The sequence below is a fragment of the Schistocerca americana genome, chromosome 8, assembly GCF_021461395.2.
Source record: "Schistocerca americana isolate TAMUIC-IGC-003095 chromosome 8, iqSchAmer2.1, whole genome shotgun sequence".
Lineage (NCBI taxonomy): Eukaryota > Metazoa > Arthropoda > Insecta > Orthoptera > Acrididae > Schistocerca > Schistocerca americana.
The window spans coordinates 163,072,920-163,092,157 of record NC_060126.1 but is presented as its reverse complement, the minus strand read 5'-3'; the positions used below and the strand labels follow the sequence as shown (position 1 = coordinate 163,092,157).

Sequence of the window (19,238 nt, the reverse complement as noted above, 5' to 3'; positions counted from 1 at the left end):
CTGATCCTCTTGTCATGGCTTTGCATCTCCACCTGCAATTAAACTATCTGGGGTATGTCACCTTCTTCCGTTTTCTCTCCTGTGTTCTTTTGCCCCCATGACAATATTGGATTTCTCTGCACCCAATATCCAACACGGTAGCCAGTTCGTTGTGGTGGGGCCGTCAGGTACCCATTTGGTGGTAGCCACCTGACAACACAGGGATCGCACTGCTGATGTCTGAGCTGTAAACTCCCCACGTATGCCAAGGAGTAGATGCTTGTCTTTCTGGGGCATCAGGACAGCCACCAAGGGCCTTTGCTGTGGCTGGGTGGTGGCACCCGTAGGGAGAGGCCCGGATCTGAATGGGAGGCATCAGGGCGGATGAACGAAATGACTTGCTGGTGACCATACGGCACCAGCAGTCTCGAAGAAGGACAAGATTGAGTACAGTGGTGACAGATATGACCCTAAATTGTTTACCTCCCTTGCTACACCACGTGAGGAACATAGGGCTACAGAAAGACGAGAGCCATACTCACCTTGGTATTTAGTCAGTAGCAGAATGGACGGGGACTCCTTTCTACCTACAAAGCCTCAAGTTATTGTTGAACATGTTGAGGATAAGTTTGGGGAAGTGACAGTGCTGTCCAAGATGAGAAGTGGTACAGACTTGATTCAGACAGCATCCCCAGCCCAATCCAGGGCGGTACTCTCTTGTGACCGATTGGGTGATATTCCTGTTTCCACCACACCCCATAAAATCCTCAACATGGTCCAGGGGATTATTTTCCATTATGACCGCCTGTTGCAATCTGACAATGAGCTCTGCATCAATCTAGAACGGCGGGGTGTTCATTTCATCTGGCACATTTACAGGGGACCCAACGACAACAGGGTTGCTACTGTCCCTTCATCTTGGCCTTTGAGGGTGATTCATTTCCTGAAAAAGTCAAGGTGATGGTGTACCACTGTGGTGTTAAACCATACGTCCCTCCCCCTATGGTGTTTTAAGTGCTGGTAATTTGGGCGAGCCAAAAGCTGCTGGACAGAGAGCTTCACAGTCTTCCTCTGTGCCTGAAGCTACTTTGGAGAAGTCCTCCCAGCAAGTGCATAAAGAGAAGCAAACAAAGAAGTCTGCTAAGGAAAAGGACCCTCCAGTGGCCCCAACACCACCGCTCCCTACAAGTTCTGCACCTGAGGATGAGGTGCAGATCTTAGCATCCCCTGAGGGCCAGAATCTCACTGATGACTCATCCACAATAGGAATGGATACAAATACTTGATCGGCGGCAGCAAGTGATCCTGAGGTGTAACCTGCCTCCTTGCATGCTTCATGCCTTCCCAGACTCACAATATCATCATCCTCCAGTGGAATTGCTGCGGCTTTTTCCACCTACTGGCTGAGCTGCAGCATCTTTTAAGCTTTACACGTGCTTTCTGCATTGCCCTCCAGGAAACCTGGTTCTCGGCAATGTGGACCCCTGCCCTCCACGGCTGTAGGGGATATTACAAGAACTGTAGTAACCATAATAGTGTCAGGTGGAGTTTATGTCTATGTCCTGAACTCAATATGCAGTGAACCTGTGCCCCTTCAAACCCCTCTTGAAGCTGTGGCTGTCAGGATAAGGATGACGCGGGAAATAAGTCTGCAACACTTATCTTCCTCCAGGTGGTGCAGTGCCTATGAACGCATTGGCTGCACTGATTCATCAACTCCCTAAACGTTTCCTACTTTTGGGAGATTTTAACACCCATAACCCATTGTGGAGTGACACTGTGCTTACTGGCCGAGGTAGAGATGTCGAAACTTTCCTGTCTCAACTCGACCTCGACCTCTGCCTCTTAAATACTGGGGCCCCCACACATTTCAGTGTGGCTCATGGCACTTATTCGGCCATTGATTTATCACTCTGCAGCCCAGGACTTCTCCCATTTGTCCACTGGAGAGCCCATGATGACTTACGTGGTAGTGACCACTTTCCCATCTTCCTGTCACTCCCCAAGCACCATTCCCCCGGACGTCTACCAAGGTGGGCTTTAAATGAGGCAGACTGGGAAGCTTTCACCTCTGCTGTCACCTTTGAATCTCCCCCTATAAGGTACCATCGATGTGGTATGAACCGTGATTTTACTTTCAACTTCTTTTCTTGAAGAATTTGCTTTATTTACTTGCGATTCATCAAGAACATTAACACATTTAATCACACTAGGTGAGCATGGAAGTAGTTGCCAGGGAGTAACTGATGAAAATGAAATCACCTTTAACAAATGGGAAATTTATTCATAAAAGCCTTTTCAAAAGAGATTAAAAATTTATATGCAGAAAAGCCCCCTTGAAACATCAAGTTACAATTTTATTTAGAGGCAGAAAGAACAATATTGACAGTATGAGCCTTCGGGCTGAGAAGCTTGTCGCTCCCTTTCAACACGGCCGTAGTCATGACTGCTCGCAACAACGTTTGAAAGACTACACTTTTGCAAATCTGCAACACACCAGATTACTTTAAACTAAAAATTTTAACAACTCACACAAGCACATAAACTATGCACCGCGTAGGAGGGATGTAAATGGTACAAAACACTAACATTAGAAAAATTAACTTGCCACCGAAGGTGCAATATGATTTAGGAAGAAAAAAGAAAAAAAAATCTCTTATGGTGGAATGGTGGCAACTTCATACACTAAAATGGCCATTTAAGTAAAAACCCGTGAAATGCAGTCTCACAAAAAATATACAAACATGTTCTACATTACACATATACCGCCTCTCAAGATGATAGGCAAGACAAAAACATATTTCAGGAATTCGGCCGTTACACTTCAAGGAATGAATTCGTTAACACCCAACCCAACAAACATGACAGAAGCAGCTATTAACGTATGGCAGACCGACAGACAGACACTAACTGCCTAACAAATGCGAACTAGAGACAGACAAGCAAGCTGGGGACGAGAGACTGACCCAGAACACAAGTAGAATTTAACAAGTAAATGAAACAACATATTAGTAATCACTTAACTCCTAATAAACGGCGATGTCTGGCAAAGACCTAGCGCAGCACCCCCAAAACGCTCTCCCGAACCGTCCGCTGCCAGCCGCTTCAATGGACACGGGAAGCTGCACCAATCTCCCGTCTCACGGCGTCGCAGCTCACGCCGACCAGACCAATGTCGTGGGTTGACTCCTGTTGCTCCCGTGTCGGCCACGAAGCCACTACTCGCTACACAGCATGGCCCACTGGCTGCCACGTGGCAACCTCGCATGCGCCGACGCTCAAGACGGACAAGGCATCTTGTGTCTCAGTGTGCAACCCACCAACCGATTGGTCCAACCAACCTTAAAGGTCGATCTGCACGACAGACATCCTGGCACTCCAGATGGCAGATCGACATTGACTAAGCTATCACTTGGTCGCACCCACCCCTGCAGAGGAAACATGCCCTCAGGCTACCCGACATCCCTGCCCCAGAAAGAGACTGACCTACCGAACAATCCAACCGCCAGTGTCCATTGCCTGATCAAACTCAAGCAGACTGGTGGCCTAAAACATACTAGCACTCCGGATGACAGACACACTGACTGCCCCACGCTGACCCGGCTGACCAACTGACCAACTGACCAACTCGCCGAGACTGACAGACCAACCCCAGACTCACTTCGACTTAGACTGACTGCTACCGAGCTAATAGCGCCCCTTAAATGCACGTGAACAGGCATCTTTTCCCCTTTCCCACCAGAGGGATATACCACGCTGCGATTGCCACAGCGGCGCCACCACCAGAAACGGAAGGCGACTGCTTTACACTACACCCTGCGGTGCGCTCTTCAAAACAGCAAATTTTACCACGGCTCATGGTAGTTGAGTGGTCACTAGAACGATGGTTTCTGTGGCAGAAAACACGATACCTTGTTCTTTAGGGTGCCCCTAGCGAAAGTCAGTACTTTGGTGGTCGCCGGAAATCGCCAAGGCCACTAAAGAGTGTCGGTGAGCTCTACAGAGACATAAGCTGCACCCTCCTCTAGAACACCTAATAGCTTCTAAAGGGCTCCATGCCTGCATTTACCAGCATATAAAAAGATGGAAAGAGGCGTGTTGGGAGAGGTGTGTGTTGACCATTGGGTACCATACGTCACCTTTTCAAGTTTGGACGAAGATCAGACGTCTTTGTGGGTGCCAGACCCCAGCAGGTGTCACTGGCATTAATATCAAAGGCGTGTTATCTACCAATGCAAATGCAATTACCAAGCATTTTGCTGAGCACTATGCTCGAGCCTCTGTGTCAGAGAATTATCCCGCAGCATTTGGCACCCTCAAACGTCAGATGGAAAGGAAAGCTCTCTCGTTCACTGAACATCACAGTGAACCCTATAATGCTCCATTTACAGAGTGGGAGCTCCTCAGTGTCCTTGCACATTGCCCCAACACAGCTCCTGGGCCAGATCGGATCCACAGTCAGATGATCAAACATCTCTCGTCCGACTACAAGCGACATCTCCTCATCTTCAGCCGGATCTGGTGCAATGGCATCTTTCCATTGCAATGGCAAGAGAGCACCATCATTCCAGTGTTCAAACCCAGCAAATACCCACTTGATGTGGATAGCTATCGACCCATCAGCCTCACCAACGTTCATTGTAAGCTGGTAGAACATATGGCAAGTCAGTGGTTGTGTTGGGTCCTGGTGTCACATGGCCTACTGGCTCCATGCCAGGGCAGTTTCTGCCAGGGTCGCTCTATCACTGATAATCTAGTTTCCCTTGAGTCTGCCATCTAAACAGCCTTTTCCAGACACCAACACGTGGTTGCCATCTTTTGTGATTTACGAAAAGCTTACGACACGACATGGTGACATCATATCCTTGCCACATTATGTGAGTGGGGTCTCCGATTATTATCCAAAATTTCCTATAGCTCTGTAGTTTCTGAGTCCAAGTTGGTGCCTCCCCTAGTTCCCCCCATATCCAGGAGAATGGGGTCCCGCAGGGTTCTGTATTGAGTGTATCTCTATTTTTAGTGCCCATTAACGGTCTAGCAGCAGCTGTCAGGCTGTCCATCTCACCTTCTCTGTATGCAGATGACTTTGTACTGCTCCTCCAGTACAGGTGTTGCTGAGCGGCACCTACAGAACTACCAGTGTACAGCCCCGAAGTCATGTGTCATGCACTTCTGTCGGTATCGTACCATTCATCCGGAAACAGAACTTTACATTAATGATGATCCACTCACTGTAGTGGAGACACACAGATTCTTAGGACTGGTTTTCGATGCCTGATTGACGTGGCTTCCTCATCTTCATCAGCTGAAGTGGAAGTGCTGGCAGCACCTCAATGCCCTCTGCTGCCTGAGTAACACCAACTGGGGTGCAGATCGCTCTACGCTGCTGCAGCTCCACAGAGCCCTTGTTCAATCCCGCCTTGACTATGGGAGGCACCCTCAGAATTGCGTTTACTCGACCCAGTGCGTTTGACTGCCAACGGTAGCTTTTAGAACGAGTCCAGCAATCAGCGTCCTGGTGGAGGCCAGGGTCCCTCCATTGAAGGCTAGGCGTGCACAACTGCTCGCCAGTTATGTTGCACGCATTCATAGTTCTCCTGAGCATCCGAATTACCGTCTCCTTTTCCCACCCACGGCGGTTCATCTCCTGCATTGAAGGCCCAGGTCAGGGCTTACGATTGCAGTTCTTACCCAGTCTCCTCTGTCTGAAGTGGAGTCCTTGCCTTTACCACCTATAGTCCAGGTCCATTCACATACACTTCCATGGTGTACACCTAGGCCGAAGCTTTGCCTGGACCTTTCACATGGTCCTAAGGATTCACTTAACCCCGCAGCTCTCTGCTGTTGCTTCATCCCATTTCTTGACCAGTACCGGGACCATGAAGTGGTTTACACTGACTGCTTGATGGCTGATGGTCATGTTGGATTCATGTAGATTCATGGAGGACATATTGAACAGCACTCCTTTCCCAATGGCTGCGGTGCTGGTGGCTATATCTTGTGGTTTTGATCACATCCATTCATGCCCTGGGGAGTCATTTCATCATCTACATCTACATCCGTACTCTGCAGGCCACTTGATGGTGTGTGGCACAGGGTACTTTGAGTACCTCTATCGGTTCTCCCTTCTATTCCAATCTCATATTGTTCGTGGAAAGAAAGATTGTCGGTATGCCTCTGTGTGGGCTCTAATCTCTCTGATTTTGTCCTTATGGTCTCTTCGGGATATATGCGTAGGAGGGAGCAATACACTTCTGTGTACTGACTCCTTGAGTAGCCTACAATTTATCAACTAATGCTACCCCCCCTCCATCCTTTGCTAGCGACCATTCAGGAGTCCATCTATGCCCTGGAACAGACCAGTCGCTCCGTGATGTTTGTTTGGACCCCAGGCCACGTTGGAATCCCAGGAAATGAATGTGCCAACAGGCTGGCCAAACAGGCTACAAGGAAACCACTTCTGGAGATTGGCATCCCTGTAACTGGCCTGCAATCATTATTATGCCACAAGGTTTTTCAGCTTTGGGTGACGGAATGGCATAATCTCAGTATGCACAACAAACTGTGTGCCGTTAAGGGGACTACGAATGTGTGGAAGTCCTCCATGCGGGCCTCTCGCAGGGATTCTCTGGTTCTCTGCCGGCTCCGCATTGGCCATATATGGCTAACACATGGCTACCTCATCAGTTGTGAGGACCCACTTCAGAGTCACTGTGGCTCACATATGACTGTCGTCCACATCTTGCTGGACTGCCCACTTTTAGCCCCTCTGCGACAGCCTTTTTAACCTTCCCAGCACCCTACCTTCGGGTGCTGGGCAACAATGCCTCAACAGCAGATTTTGTTTCACATTTTATTCTTGAGCGGGAAAGGGGGGAGGGGGGTTATCATATCATCTAAGGGTGGGCATTAGCCTTCTCTCGGAGTCCGCCACCCTCCCTCCATTTTAACTCTGTTGCACTTCCTTTGCATTTGTTATCTTGGTGATCATCTTTTCCCTACATGTGTTCATCTTGCCTTGTCTTTTTATGGTGGAAATTTTAATGTGTTGCAGGGTGGCTGGCTCATCCTCTTTTATTATTGTGATCAGCCAGCCTAGACCATATGCTCTATGGTTTTAATAACCTCTTCTACTTTTACTTGTGGTGTATGTTTTCCCTGTTTTTTGTTTGTTCCATTCGTTTTCTTTTTAGGTGTGGTTCCCCATTCCTTTTTCCTCTTTTATTTTCTCAAATGTTCTTTTGGTGTTTTTGTACCTTGAGCCTTGCTTGCATCAGGAAAAATGGACTGATAACTCTGTAGTTTGGCCCCAAGATTGCATCTGGAGGGGTCTGCACCTTGGTTTGCACCGATATAATTAGTTACTGGATCTCCCTTCATACCAATCTAGAAGTAATAGCGGTACGAGTGCAGACAACCCTACCAATCACCATTTGCAATGTCTACCTCCCTCCCAGGTGTGCGACTTCCTTACGTTGAACTGCCTGCCTTAATACAGCAACTCCCACTCCCGTATCTCCTCCATGGGAACTTTAATGCATACCATCCCCTGTGGGGAGTGCCACTTCGATGGGTACCCCACAGGGTTCTCTGTTAAGTATCACACTGTCCCTTATTGCCATCAATGAGCTTGTACCATCTGTTGGGCCTCTGGTTTCCCCAGCGTTATATGATTTTTGCATCTTATGCAGCTCCCACTTGGTAGCATGTGCTGAGTGCCAGCTCCAGAGTGCCATCTGACTGACCTCCTGGCCCTTTCCCATGGCTTCCAGTTTTCTTCCTCCAAAACGCGGGTTATGCATTTTTGCCATCGACCCATAGCGCGCGTGATCCAGAACTTTATTTAGGCAACCAGCACGTAGATGATGTAGTACTGTCCTGTTTCTCGGGGCTCCTTTTTGATAGGAAGCTGATGTGGCTGCCCCAACTTAACACCTGAAGACCACCTGCTTGCAGAAACTTAATGCTCTCTGCCTCGTGGTCCATGCATCTTGGAGTCCAGACTGTGCTACTCTTCTCCATATTTACTGCATTCTGGTTTTGTCCAGACTAGATTATGGTTGTCAGAATTATGGCTCAATGGCTCCTTCCACTCTGAAATTACTTGACCCTGTTCATAATTACGTGGTGCATCTGGCTATCAGTGCATGTCGCACTAGCGTATTTACTCGAATCTAAGCCGCACTTTTTTTCCGGTTTTTGTAATCCAAAAAACCGCCTGTGGCTTAGAATCGAGTGCAAGCGGAAGTTCTGAAAAATGTTGGGAGGTGCCGCCACTTCTGCCGTCAAATATATGTAGCGCTACACAGGCATGCTTTGCAGGCACAAAGATAAATAAAAGTAAATAAATTAAAAAAAAAAGTGGAAGACGAGCTTTTTTTCCTGCGCCCCGAGTTTTGACCACTGCATTTTCATACATTATCCATCGAAGTAAATACAAATCCCGTATTGTTTCATCTTCGAATGTTACCGCGTTTCAATGTACTACGAAAATCCGACTGGCAGGGCTGTTAGAGTTGGCCATATTGACAAACATCCCTACGTTCTGAATTTTTTCTACATGTGAGAAGAGATGGTTGCTAATAGGAACTTATATGAATTGTGAATCACATGCAATATTCTCTTCACCATAAGAATAATATGAATGTAAACATTTTGCCGTGTATTCTTCAAATGCGGAAGAATATACATATCATGTCATGTTTATATTCATATTATTCTTATGTGTAATAGTGATGCAGTCAGAAATGAAGCAAGGCAATTGACTAGATTTTTAAATCTAAGATGACTCTAATTCCTGTGCAGAATGTAATGTACTAAAGAGGCATCTGCAAAGATTTTCAAACGGAGAAAAATTTTCGCTAAACTCTCGTTCAGAACATCTTCTATCATACGCAGTCTATTATTTGGTTCTTGTTGATCATTATCAAAGAAAGCAGCAGTGTAAGTAACAACAAATAGCAGTCTCTTGCCATTGTTTCGCTATTTTTTAGTAGTAAGTGGCGGTAGCACGCACAAAAGCAAGCCATGCTGCGAGCGGCGACAGGCCGTAAACACTCATTATCAGAATTCGACAAACAATGCGTGACACAGTACAGTAATGCATCTTCAGCTTAGAGTGACGTAAACACCTATAACAAAGAGAACGGCACTTACCAGGGCAAAGAAAAATAGCAATCAATTCAAACCAGACGAAGCACGTGAAAAAGGAAGGATACCCGTATAAATACAGACGGAGTGCCTGACACATAGTAATGGCTGCCTGGTAAAGCTTAACTTCTAAGCTTACGACTCGAACCAAACTACTGTAGCTGTATCGTCATTCATTCGACCTAAATTGTGTCTCATATTACAATGGACCAACTTTGTTTCGATTTGGAGGTGCGGCCTAAAACTTTTTTCTCCCCTTGAATTTCGAATCTCAAAGTTCTGGTGCGGCTTAGATTCGGGAAAACTTTTTTTTCCTGCATTTCGAGTCTCATTTTTCAGGTGCAGCTTAGATTCGAGTGCGGCTTAGATTCAAGTAAATACGGTAGTCCTGTCAACAGTCTCCTCCCAGAATTAGGGATTCCCCCTCTATAAATATTTAACCAATATTTAACCAACTTCTTACAGACTTTGCTTTGTGTATCCTCAATGGCGGTTCCCATACCCACTCCAGTACCGCTCATGGCAACTTTTCTGCTATTGATCTCACAGTCTCCTCCTCTGCTCTTGTGGCTTCTCTACATTGGTCACCCCAAGATGATCTTTGTGACAGTGACCACTTCCCGGTGCTTCAATTGTTCACTTGCTCCCGCCAGGCAGACAGTCCCCATGTTTGGCTTCCTGCAGAGCCAATTGGCCTTTATATGCATCTGTTGTGCAGTTCGACACTTCTCTCTCGAATTGCGTTGATGTGGTTGAGCAGGGTGTGTCTGCCACTACTCTTCATGCTGCTGGCACTACTGTCCCCATTTGCAGTACCCCCTCATTGTTGACTGGTACCATGGTGGACCAAGAACGTAGCATTCATTGTCCAGGACCGCCGACGGGCGGTGCAGTGATTTAAGTGACACCATTCCCAGACTAACCTGCTAACTTTTAAGCATCTCTGTGCTGAGCCTCGCTACCTTATTAAGCAGAGTGAAAAGGAATGCTGGGAGTGCTATGTTTCCTCTCTATGGATGAATGCCTCTTCATCGCATGTTCGGTCCGAGCTCCATAGCCTTGTGAGCCACCAGCGACAGTCAACTGTCCAGTGTCTTGTCATCCAAGGTGCTCTGTGTACTGATGCCATTGGTCATTGCAGAACACCTCACGACACAGATTGCAACAGTATCGGCGTCGTCTTCCTATCCTGCTACCTTCTCTGGTAGAAACACTGAGATGAATAGATCCCCCCTCCCGTTTCAACCCATGCCAAGCTGAACCCTATAATGAGCTCTTCACAGTATGGGAATTCTTACAGGCTCTTACCTCTTCACATGACATGGCCCCAGGCCCAGATCCCATCCATCGATGATCCAACACTTTGACGTCATCTAAAGGCAATCTCTATTTAGTGTCTTCAACTGCATTTGGCTCACAGGTGCCTTCCCGTTCGCAGTGGCAAATGGTATAGTTATCCCTTTCCTTAAGCCTAGGAAGAACCCAGCATCTCTCAACAGCTACTGCCCATTTAGCCTGATTAATGTACTTTGTAAACTGCTTGAGAGGATGGTTAGCTTGAGATTATGTTGGGTACTCGAATTTCAGGGCCTTTTGTTCCCGTATCAGTGTTCCTTCCAAGAAGGACGATCTACTACAGACAATTTATTCAGATTGGAAACAACAATCCAACAGGCTTTTAATAACTGCCATCATCTTGCTGTATTTGACCTACATAAGCCTTATGACATGGCTTGGCACCATCACGTTTTAGTTACCCTCCACGACTAGGGCTTTAGGTGGCCCCCTTCTGGTTTTTATCTGTGAGCTTTTGTCTCACTGGCTCTTCTGAGTTAGAGTTGGCATTTCGCTCAGCACCCCTTGGGTCTAGGAAGACAGTACCCCACAGGGTTCTGTGTTAAGTATCACACTGTCCCTTATTGCCATCAATGAGCTTGAACCGTCCGTTGGCCCTCTGGATTCCCCAGCGTTGTATGATTTGTGCATCTGATGCAGCTCCCACTTGGTAGCATCTGCTGAATGCCAGCTCCAAAGTGCCATTTGACTGGCCTCCTGGCCTATTCCCATGGCTTCCAGTTTTCTCCCTCCAAAACGCGGGTTATGCATTTTTGCCATTGACCCATAGTACACCTGATCCAGAACTTATTTAGGCAACCAGCACCAAGGTGATGTAGTACTGTCCTGTTTCTCGGGCCTCCTTTTTGATAGGAAGCTGATGTGGCTGCCCCATTTTCCCACCTGAAGACTACCTGCTTGCAGAAACTTAATGCTCTCTGCCTCGTGGCCCATGCATCTTGGAGTCCAGAGTGTGCCACTCTTCGCCATATTTACCGCACTCTGGTTTTGTCCAGACTAGATCATGGTTGTCAGGTTTATGGCTCAATGGCTCCAACCAATCTGAAACTACATGACCCTGTTCATAATTACGAGGTGCATCTAGCTATCAGTGCCTGTTGCACTAGTCCCGTCAACAGTCTCCTCACAGAATCGGGGATTCCCCCTCTATAAATATGACGAATTCAACTCTTGTTTTCTTATCCAATTGCATCAGACAATTCCGTGACCATCCTGTGTACCTCTCTCTCTTTGCAAACAAGGGATGTATCCATCTGACACCCACCCTTGGGTGTGATTGCCAATTTGAACATGTTCCAATTCTCTCTGTCCGGATCTCCATATCCGCTTACTGGGAAGTGCCCCCATGTATTTCTTCCCTCCCTTAGATGGTGCCTCGACCGTGGATTAGGACTGACCTGTTCCAGGGTCCTATGGTCTGTTGCCACTATGATATTGTGGTGTCTTGTACATTCCATCCTTGAAGAGTTCCAGGATGCTAATATCTTTTACACTGACGGTTCTAAAATGATAGACAAGACGGAACATGCTTTTACGTCTCCTACTCCTACTGGAACACAATTTACTGCTGTGATCATGTAGTGTGTTCGTAGCAGAGATGCTAGCCATTAGCTGGGCCCTGTTTTTTTTTTTTTTTTTTTTTTTTTTTCCAACACTCAGGCCTCCCTCCACAGTGTTTTAACATGTGCCAACTCAGCGAGTAGCCTGCAGGCTATAAACTGATGCTATTCTCATCACTCTTTGGTCTCTGCTGTCTAAGACCTTCTCTTTGCCCTTGACCGTCCCACCTGCTCTGTTGTCTTTCTCTGGTCCCAAGTCATGTGGGCATCCCAGGTAATGAAGTGGCTGACTGTTTGGCTAGAGAGACAGATGCTTACCCCCTTCCCTGTCAATATTCCCAGTGCAGATATGTGGTTACATGTGAGATCTCTCTTTGCCCAAAAGTGGAATGACTTATGGTGCACTATTGTCTCAGTAATAAACTCCACATATCCAAGGAAACTAGTGCAGTTTGGCCCTCTTCCTTACGCTTCCCGTGGAAGGAGTTCACTGTCATATGCCGTCTATGCATCGGTTATACTAGGCTGACTCATTGTTTTCTCTTGTGTAATGAACCACTCCCACAGTGTGGTTGTGGGGCCACACTGACAGTATCCCATATATTGGTGGAATGTCCCCCTCTTTTGGCCCTTCATATACGTATAGCCTTCCAGATTCCTTGTCTTTAATATTAGCAGATAATTCATGGTTGAACTGGTTTTCAGTTTCCTTCATGGAAGTGGTCTTTATTTTCTGTTATAAGGTTTTGTTTTATTCCTGGAGCAGGAGCAGGAGTGTTGTGGTTGGGGCCTCTCTTCGTGTTTTTGGGGTTGGGACCCATGGCCACTACCCTTTGCAAAGACTGTTCTTTTATCCCTCTGTTTTTCCAGTTTATAGATTTGGTCTACCCTTTTATGCCTTTGTACTGTGTGTATTTTTAGCTTCCTCACTTTTAGCAGGCGCCTTTGTCTTATGCAAGTAACTCTTGAATTTTGTCACTAATGACTTCGTTGTTTAGTCTCATAACCCACCTCAATCAATCTGGTTTCATATTCCATTTTACCACAGCATTTTGGTACATTTAAGTAAGATACTTGTAATCAACGAAGGGTAGTAAAAAAGCGGCAAACACTCATGTCTTCACTTCTACCAGACATATTGTTGTCTGCATGATTGTTACCTTAGTGGGACAAGTAACCATAGTGGTTGGTGTAGGTGAAATAAACATGTAAGGAACATGGGATTGGGAAAGGGAGGTACAGTAAGGGGGAGTGGGTTTCAAAAGATCATACCAGTTGGGAGCATGGTGAGGATAACTGGCACTCACACTAGGAGGCTTAGTGGTGGTGTAATGGTATATTAGATGGCACTGTGGAAATAAAATACAGTGGGAAGGTGAACTGTCTGAAGTAAGGTGTAGAAAAAGGAAGATACGAGTGAGTTCGGTTGAAGCAGATAATTAAAAAAGTTGACAGGTAAGAAAGAATGGCAATGAGAAAGTATAGGACATTAAGACCATTGGATTGCAGTAATGAGGTACATATCATAAGAAGAGTCTCCACCTGCGAAATTGTGTGTGTTTAGGGGCAGAATCCAGATGACGCAGATAGTGAAGCAGCCATTGACAAAAACATTATGTTAAGTAACATGTTCCACAAATAATTGATCTAGTTTGACGTGGCCATACCTTAGAATGCTGTGCATTGATTGGTAGGGAAATCTATGGATGATGTGACTGTGTGCATATTGGCAGGAGGTCTTAATTTTACTCCTACTTTTGTTTCACCACAACTAGTGGACTTTTGTCAGTTCCATCGAAGAGGCTGTGCGCTGTGTTCTAACAGACGCAGCAGAGAAAATATGTTGGGAGTCTTGCCACATAGTGACGAGAGCTGCACCACCAATGAGCAGCATGTTGCCTATGGAGAGGCCAGCTTCCGTAACTTTACAGCAGACATGGGTACAGTATTATTAAAGTCCATACCACTGGAGGTCTGTGTTAATAAAATCAGCGTTCTATAGTGTTCCAAGACCGTTGTAAAATACAACAGATTTATATCTAACATTTCTGTACCAAAGTAGGTCATTAAGGACTGAGATCAAATACTTTAGTTCCACTTGGACAGTACGGACTGCACAAGATCCACAAAGAAGGTGTGCCTTTACACACTGTAGTGAGCAATATTGCAGCAGCCACATATGATTTTCTTAAAGTATTTTGTGCCTTTACTGGCGTTACCTTTACTGTAGGCAAGTGTCTGTACCATACAAGAAAGTGTAGTGATTTTTGTTAGCAGACTTCAGTCACTTAAGCTGGGAATCAATGACTGATTAGTCAACTTTGTTGTTTTGTGTTTTACTAATGTGCCTTTGGTCGACTCATCGACAGCATGTTTGGGGCTGACATTACAGTGTTGTTTGAACACAACCACTCCATGAGATGTACTCTGTGTTTAACAGTGAGTTTTTTTAACAACCTGACAGTGTCACCATGGGGAGTCGTTTGTCTTCCTTGACGGCCCATCTTTTTAAGGAAGATTTTGAGGGGCAAGTTCTCGCCTCAGCTATTTTAAAACCAACAGCAACTTTGTGACATATTGACAACAATTTTATAGTGTGGCCTTACGGTTTGTACGGTTTCAGAGTTCCTTCAACATCTGAACTCCATACAAGAAAAAATAAACTTTACTACCGGGATTCAGAAAGATGGTTGCTTGCCATTTTTTGACATCTTGGTTTAACATAAGAGCAATGGCATACTTGGCAATTGGTGTTTAAAAAACCCATTTATACAGACCTGTACTTACAGTCTAATGGTTGCCGCCATCTGGTACAAATGATGGCCATTCTAAAGACCTTAATCCACCTAATGTGTACCATCTTGGATACAGATAATTTGCAAAAGGAGTAGGGTCATATGCAGACTGTGCTCCTGAACAACAGATATTTGTCTTGGCAAGTGCAGAAAGTGTTGCAGACATATGAACGACAGAGCAAGAGGATGAGGCCTTCAAAACTACTTTTTGTCTACCATATACTGAAAATGTTTCGGTGAAAATAGACGGAATACTATAAAGACCTAAAGTTTAAAGATGATTTAGAGTTGCGCAAGGCAGGTGTTTACAGGATTTCATGTGAATGTGCAAATCTTGTGCGGCTTGTACAGGGCAAGACACCTGCACTGTGCAGGATCACATTGTAGATCAGCAGCTTCCTTCTGGAAGCGAAGAAGTACTGAACATTGCTTTTCCACTGGCCATTTGGTGAAATACAACGAACCAAAAATTGTGGCCCTATTTGTGAAACTCTTGGAGCTCCATCATAAATGAACCAGTAGAAATTCAATTGCTTGAGTCCCTTATCAATCGAGACAGTGGCTTCCAGTTAAATTCTACATGGAATCCTGTCATAAAAGAACATCATGCTCTTCATAGTTGGTGCTCTGCAATTTTATTGTATGAAGATATTAGATTTGATATTGATGTGGCAATCTCTCACCATGAAAGGTACGCAGTGCAGCACATATACTTAGAACATAAATGCATGCCAGCGAGGCCTTAACTGCATGAGCTCAATGCATTTTTGTCAGTATTCACATGAAGATGGCCAGAAGACTCTGCTCTGAAATATCATGGCAGCAAGTTGCAAACACTTGGCAGTTTTCCCCAAATTTTATGGAACAATCTGTACACTGGGCAAGTTTTAAATTTCACACAGTAAAGCTCTTCCTGGTCAGGTTGGGGAGAGTAGTTTTGACCTGCAAAAGCATCAGCCGAGACTTACAGAATGCTGGTAGGACTGATTGTCATGCGATATTTCCAGATCACTACGCCGTAGTGGTAGATAAGTTTTGGTATTGAATGTGACACAACAGTCACGTGGAGGTATTGCCAGCCATTGGTGGATTTGATGTAGACAGAAGTTCTTATGAACCAGTGATTGCAGTGTGACCTACAATCTGACCATCTGTGGGTGAGAGCGATGGGGCAGTCTCTCCATGAGGGGAAAAAATGTTCTCCAAATGAGAACACCATTTGCATCACAATAATTCAAAAAGTTTCAAGTGTAAAAGGAAATGCACATAAGAATGTGGGTGGTGTCTTGTAGCAAGAGCAGTGTGCCATGTTATGCTCCAGCCAATAGTGTCATCATGCCACCTCTGACTGTAATGTCAAATACGGAATGTGCATTGTATTTTTCTGTAAGAGTGAATGTGACCCCAACCTGCTGTTTCCAGTTGCTGCAGTACGCTAAGGCTGGTGTTATTGGTCAGGAACAGAGAGCACAGTAGTGACAACCCAAAAATGTGCAGAACACGTCCCACACCTGCGCACTTGCTTACACACAACTCTGTTGCATATGTGAATGTGGGAAAGGGGGGAGCAGGATGGGGGGGGGGGGGAGTGAGTTTCAGTGTAATGGTCATTATAAAAATTGGTTCCACTTATATCGGTACTGCTACTTTTTCTTCTAAACTTTATTTGTTTCAATTCTGTAATTTAAAGCCTCCTGTCACATCTTTTTATAGTAATGTCACCAGTTATTTTCAACTATGAAAAGTGAAGTTCGTCATATGTTGCTGTAAAATTATTTGTAATTATTATTTAATGTGTAATAGCTGTTTTGTTAAGTGACATTCTTCTTTTTCAGGAAAGTAATTTGCTGGCATCCATATTTGAAAAATTTGTTATTGCAATGGTTTTGTATTTTATCATTTCCATAATAAACTCATTAGCTCAGAGTTATCACAAACGACTGCATAAAAGAAGAAAACTTGGGAAACAAGCATCTGATTGACAGTGGTCACTCAATATAGCAATTTCTTATTGATGGGGTATGGTATTATATGCAGTATCTCATTTCACGTATCTGCTGCCATACTGATGGAAGTGGTGTGTGTGTGTGTGTGTGTGTGTGTGTGTGTGTGTGTAGCAAATGAAACTTGACTTCAGCTTCCTCAATGTGTATAATTAGTCATTGTTAAGATCCAAGTAGATTGTTTTATTTTTCTGAGAATACAGTTCCTCATGTTGCACACAGACTCAACAGTTTCTTGACTAAAGCCCATATTACGGTGTACTTGCATAAATTGGAACACAGGTCCTTTGCATGAAGAAAGAGAGTAATAGAGTATTGACTTTCATTTTGGTTTTTAAATAAAAAGCCAAATTTAACCTTTGTGTACCTATTCCATAGAATATTCATTTACATTGAATTTAAAGAAAATGTACTTCCCTTTAACATTCCATTATATAATAATTTTAAAACACTTTTGCAGTATTATTATACCTTTCTTTCCTTGGTATACAGTAACTTAAAGCCAAGTTATAGTTTTGTAGTATCTTAAATACTTTCCTCTTATTGGGTGAATAATTTTAGCTGTAAGATTTCGTAAGAGCTATAGAGACAATATTTCTTAATAGGACCAGAAACTGCGTAGATACATTGAGGACAAGAAGTGTCAAGCTCCATTTGTTATTTAGTAAAGATGGCCCTCAAAGTGAAATGATGGAATGTTATTTTGTTTATATTACCTAATTGAATTGTGGCTGAATTTTGACTGATCATACAAGTTCAAAACAGTCTCTCTTTGTGTGTTTGTATATGAATTCCGTATTTCAAATGCCATCAAATTTTCTGCCCAGGCTGTACTTGGTAATAATTCATGTTTTTTTTTTTTTTTTTTTTTTTTTAAATACATATTCCAATTTGATTTTTCTCATTTTAGTTCTGTTTGATGTTAAATTTTAGCACATAAATTAAGGAACTTCTTACACAAATTAGAGATTGCTTGAAATAAAAGGTTTATAGACTTTTTTGAAAAACTGAATGCTGCATTTTTGGCTGGTGACATTACCAGATTGGCTGTAATACTTGTTTCCTTAATGTTCTGGTTTTCCTTAAATGTTGTACTGTATACTGCCATACTTGTAACCTTTTGCGCAATTATTATTCCAGTTTCATTGAGCCTGTTTATTGAAATTGGTAATTGCATTCACTATATTCTGCTCATTTATGTCATAGTAATGGGAGGTTGCAAATGTTAAGTGACACAAATTAGTGTAAATAACACTTTCCTTCTTGTGTAGTATGCTATTAACATTGATAAACTAGATAGAAAAAGGTGATAATTTGTGTTGATATTGCCTTAAAATCAGTCAGGCCTTCCAGATAAGCTTTGAATCGAGATTTTTTGGAGCTATTAAATTTATTTTGGTTCTGTGGTATAATGTAAGCAAGGAATGAGTGTAGAAAAATAATGTAAGTTATGATGAGTTACTTAGTCCTACTCCCAAAGATAAATATTACATACAAAACAGAGAAAATACAAATTATGGAATCGACGTATTATATTGTTTGATCTGTAGTTCCAACTGAATTTGCACCTCTGTTAGATTTCACCACATTTGTTTCTTATGTCTTTCTGTAGTATTTTGAGACAGAAAGTGCTCTTCAGAATTCAAACATGTTCCCAGTATGTTTAAAGAATACACTTCTTTGTCTTTCCATGATTTTTATTTGTATTTACTTTTACTTACTTCTGTTTTGTAACTGTTAAAGTATTCTATGCACTAATCATTACAATACGCGTGACACAAACTAACAGAGAGCAATATTGTCTTCATACCTTTTATTATTATTACTCTGATGGTACATCGTTCCCATGCTGCAGGTCAAGAAAAATTTTTCAAAGAATTAACAGTACACTGAAGTCTGTTTAAGTTATTAAGTTAGTTGAAATATCTTTACTGTGCATCATGTTCTTATGTAATTGAAGAGATGATCATAAAAATATTCTCACTGCATTATTCTTTGTTCATAATCATCATAAGAGATGAAAAGCGTTTTTGATTGTGTACTGCAATATTAAAAAATTTAAAACAGGAAGTCAGTGTGAAAGCTTGGGCAGAGAATTTGATACCTGGATGCATAAAATTTGAGAAATGTAGAAGAGATCTGTTTAAATTTAATTTTGAATTACCCTCTACCTCATTGAAAAATGTAATTGCATTTTGTCTTATTCAGTATGAGGATCATTTTGTGACTTTGTCCGTTACTGAATGTTTGAGTCCTATGTCTGTATTGTTAATAGAATTATTTATTTTCCTCATTCCATTGTGATATGTGTTAATGGTATGTTTATTTAGGTATTGTTACAAATGCTGTGTTTGAAGCACTTCAGTTATTGTTAAACTGAAACCTGAGGCTTGTGC

General features: G+C 43.6%; 1 protein-coding gene across 4 annotated transcripts in view; it reads left to right on the top strand.

The window, feature by feature from the left end:
• The window catches only part of LOC124544876 (vacuole membrane protein 1), an 85,717-nt gene extending 68,006 nt beyond the window's left edge, over positions 1-17,711 (top strand). For all 4 annotated transcript variants that reach the window (XM_047123596.1, XM_047123599.1, XM_047123598.1 and 1 more), the window contains one exon: positions 16,675-17,711. In XM_047123596.1, the coding sequence (XP_046979552.1) occupies positions 16,675-16,821 (147 nt within the window). In that variant the 3' untranslated portion in view covers positions 16,822-17,711. The remainder of the gene's footprint in view (positions 1-16,674) is intronic.
• The last annotated feature ends 1,527 nt before the right edge of the window (positions 17,712-19,238 follow it).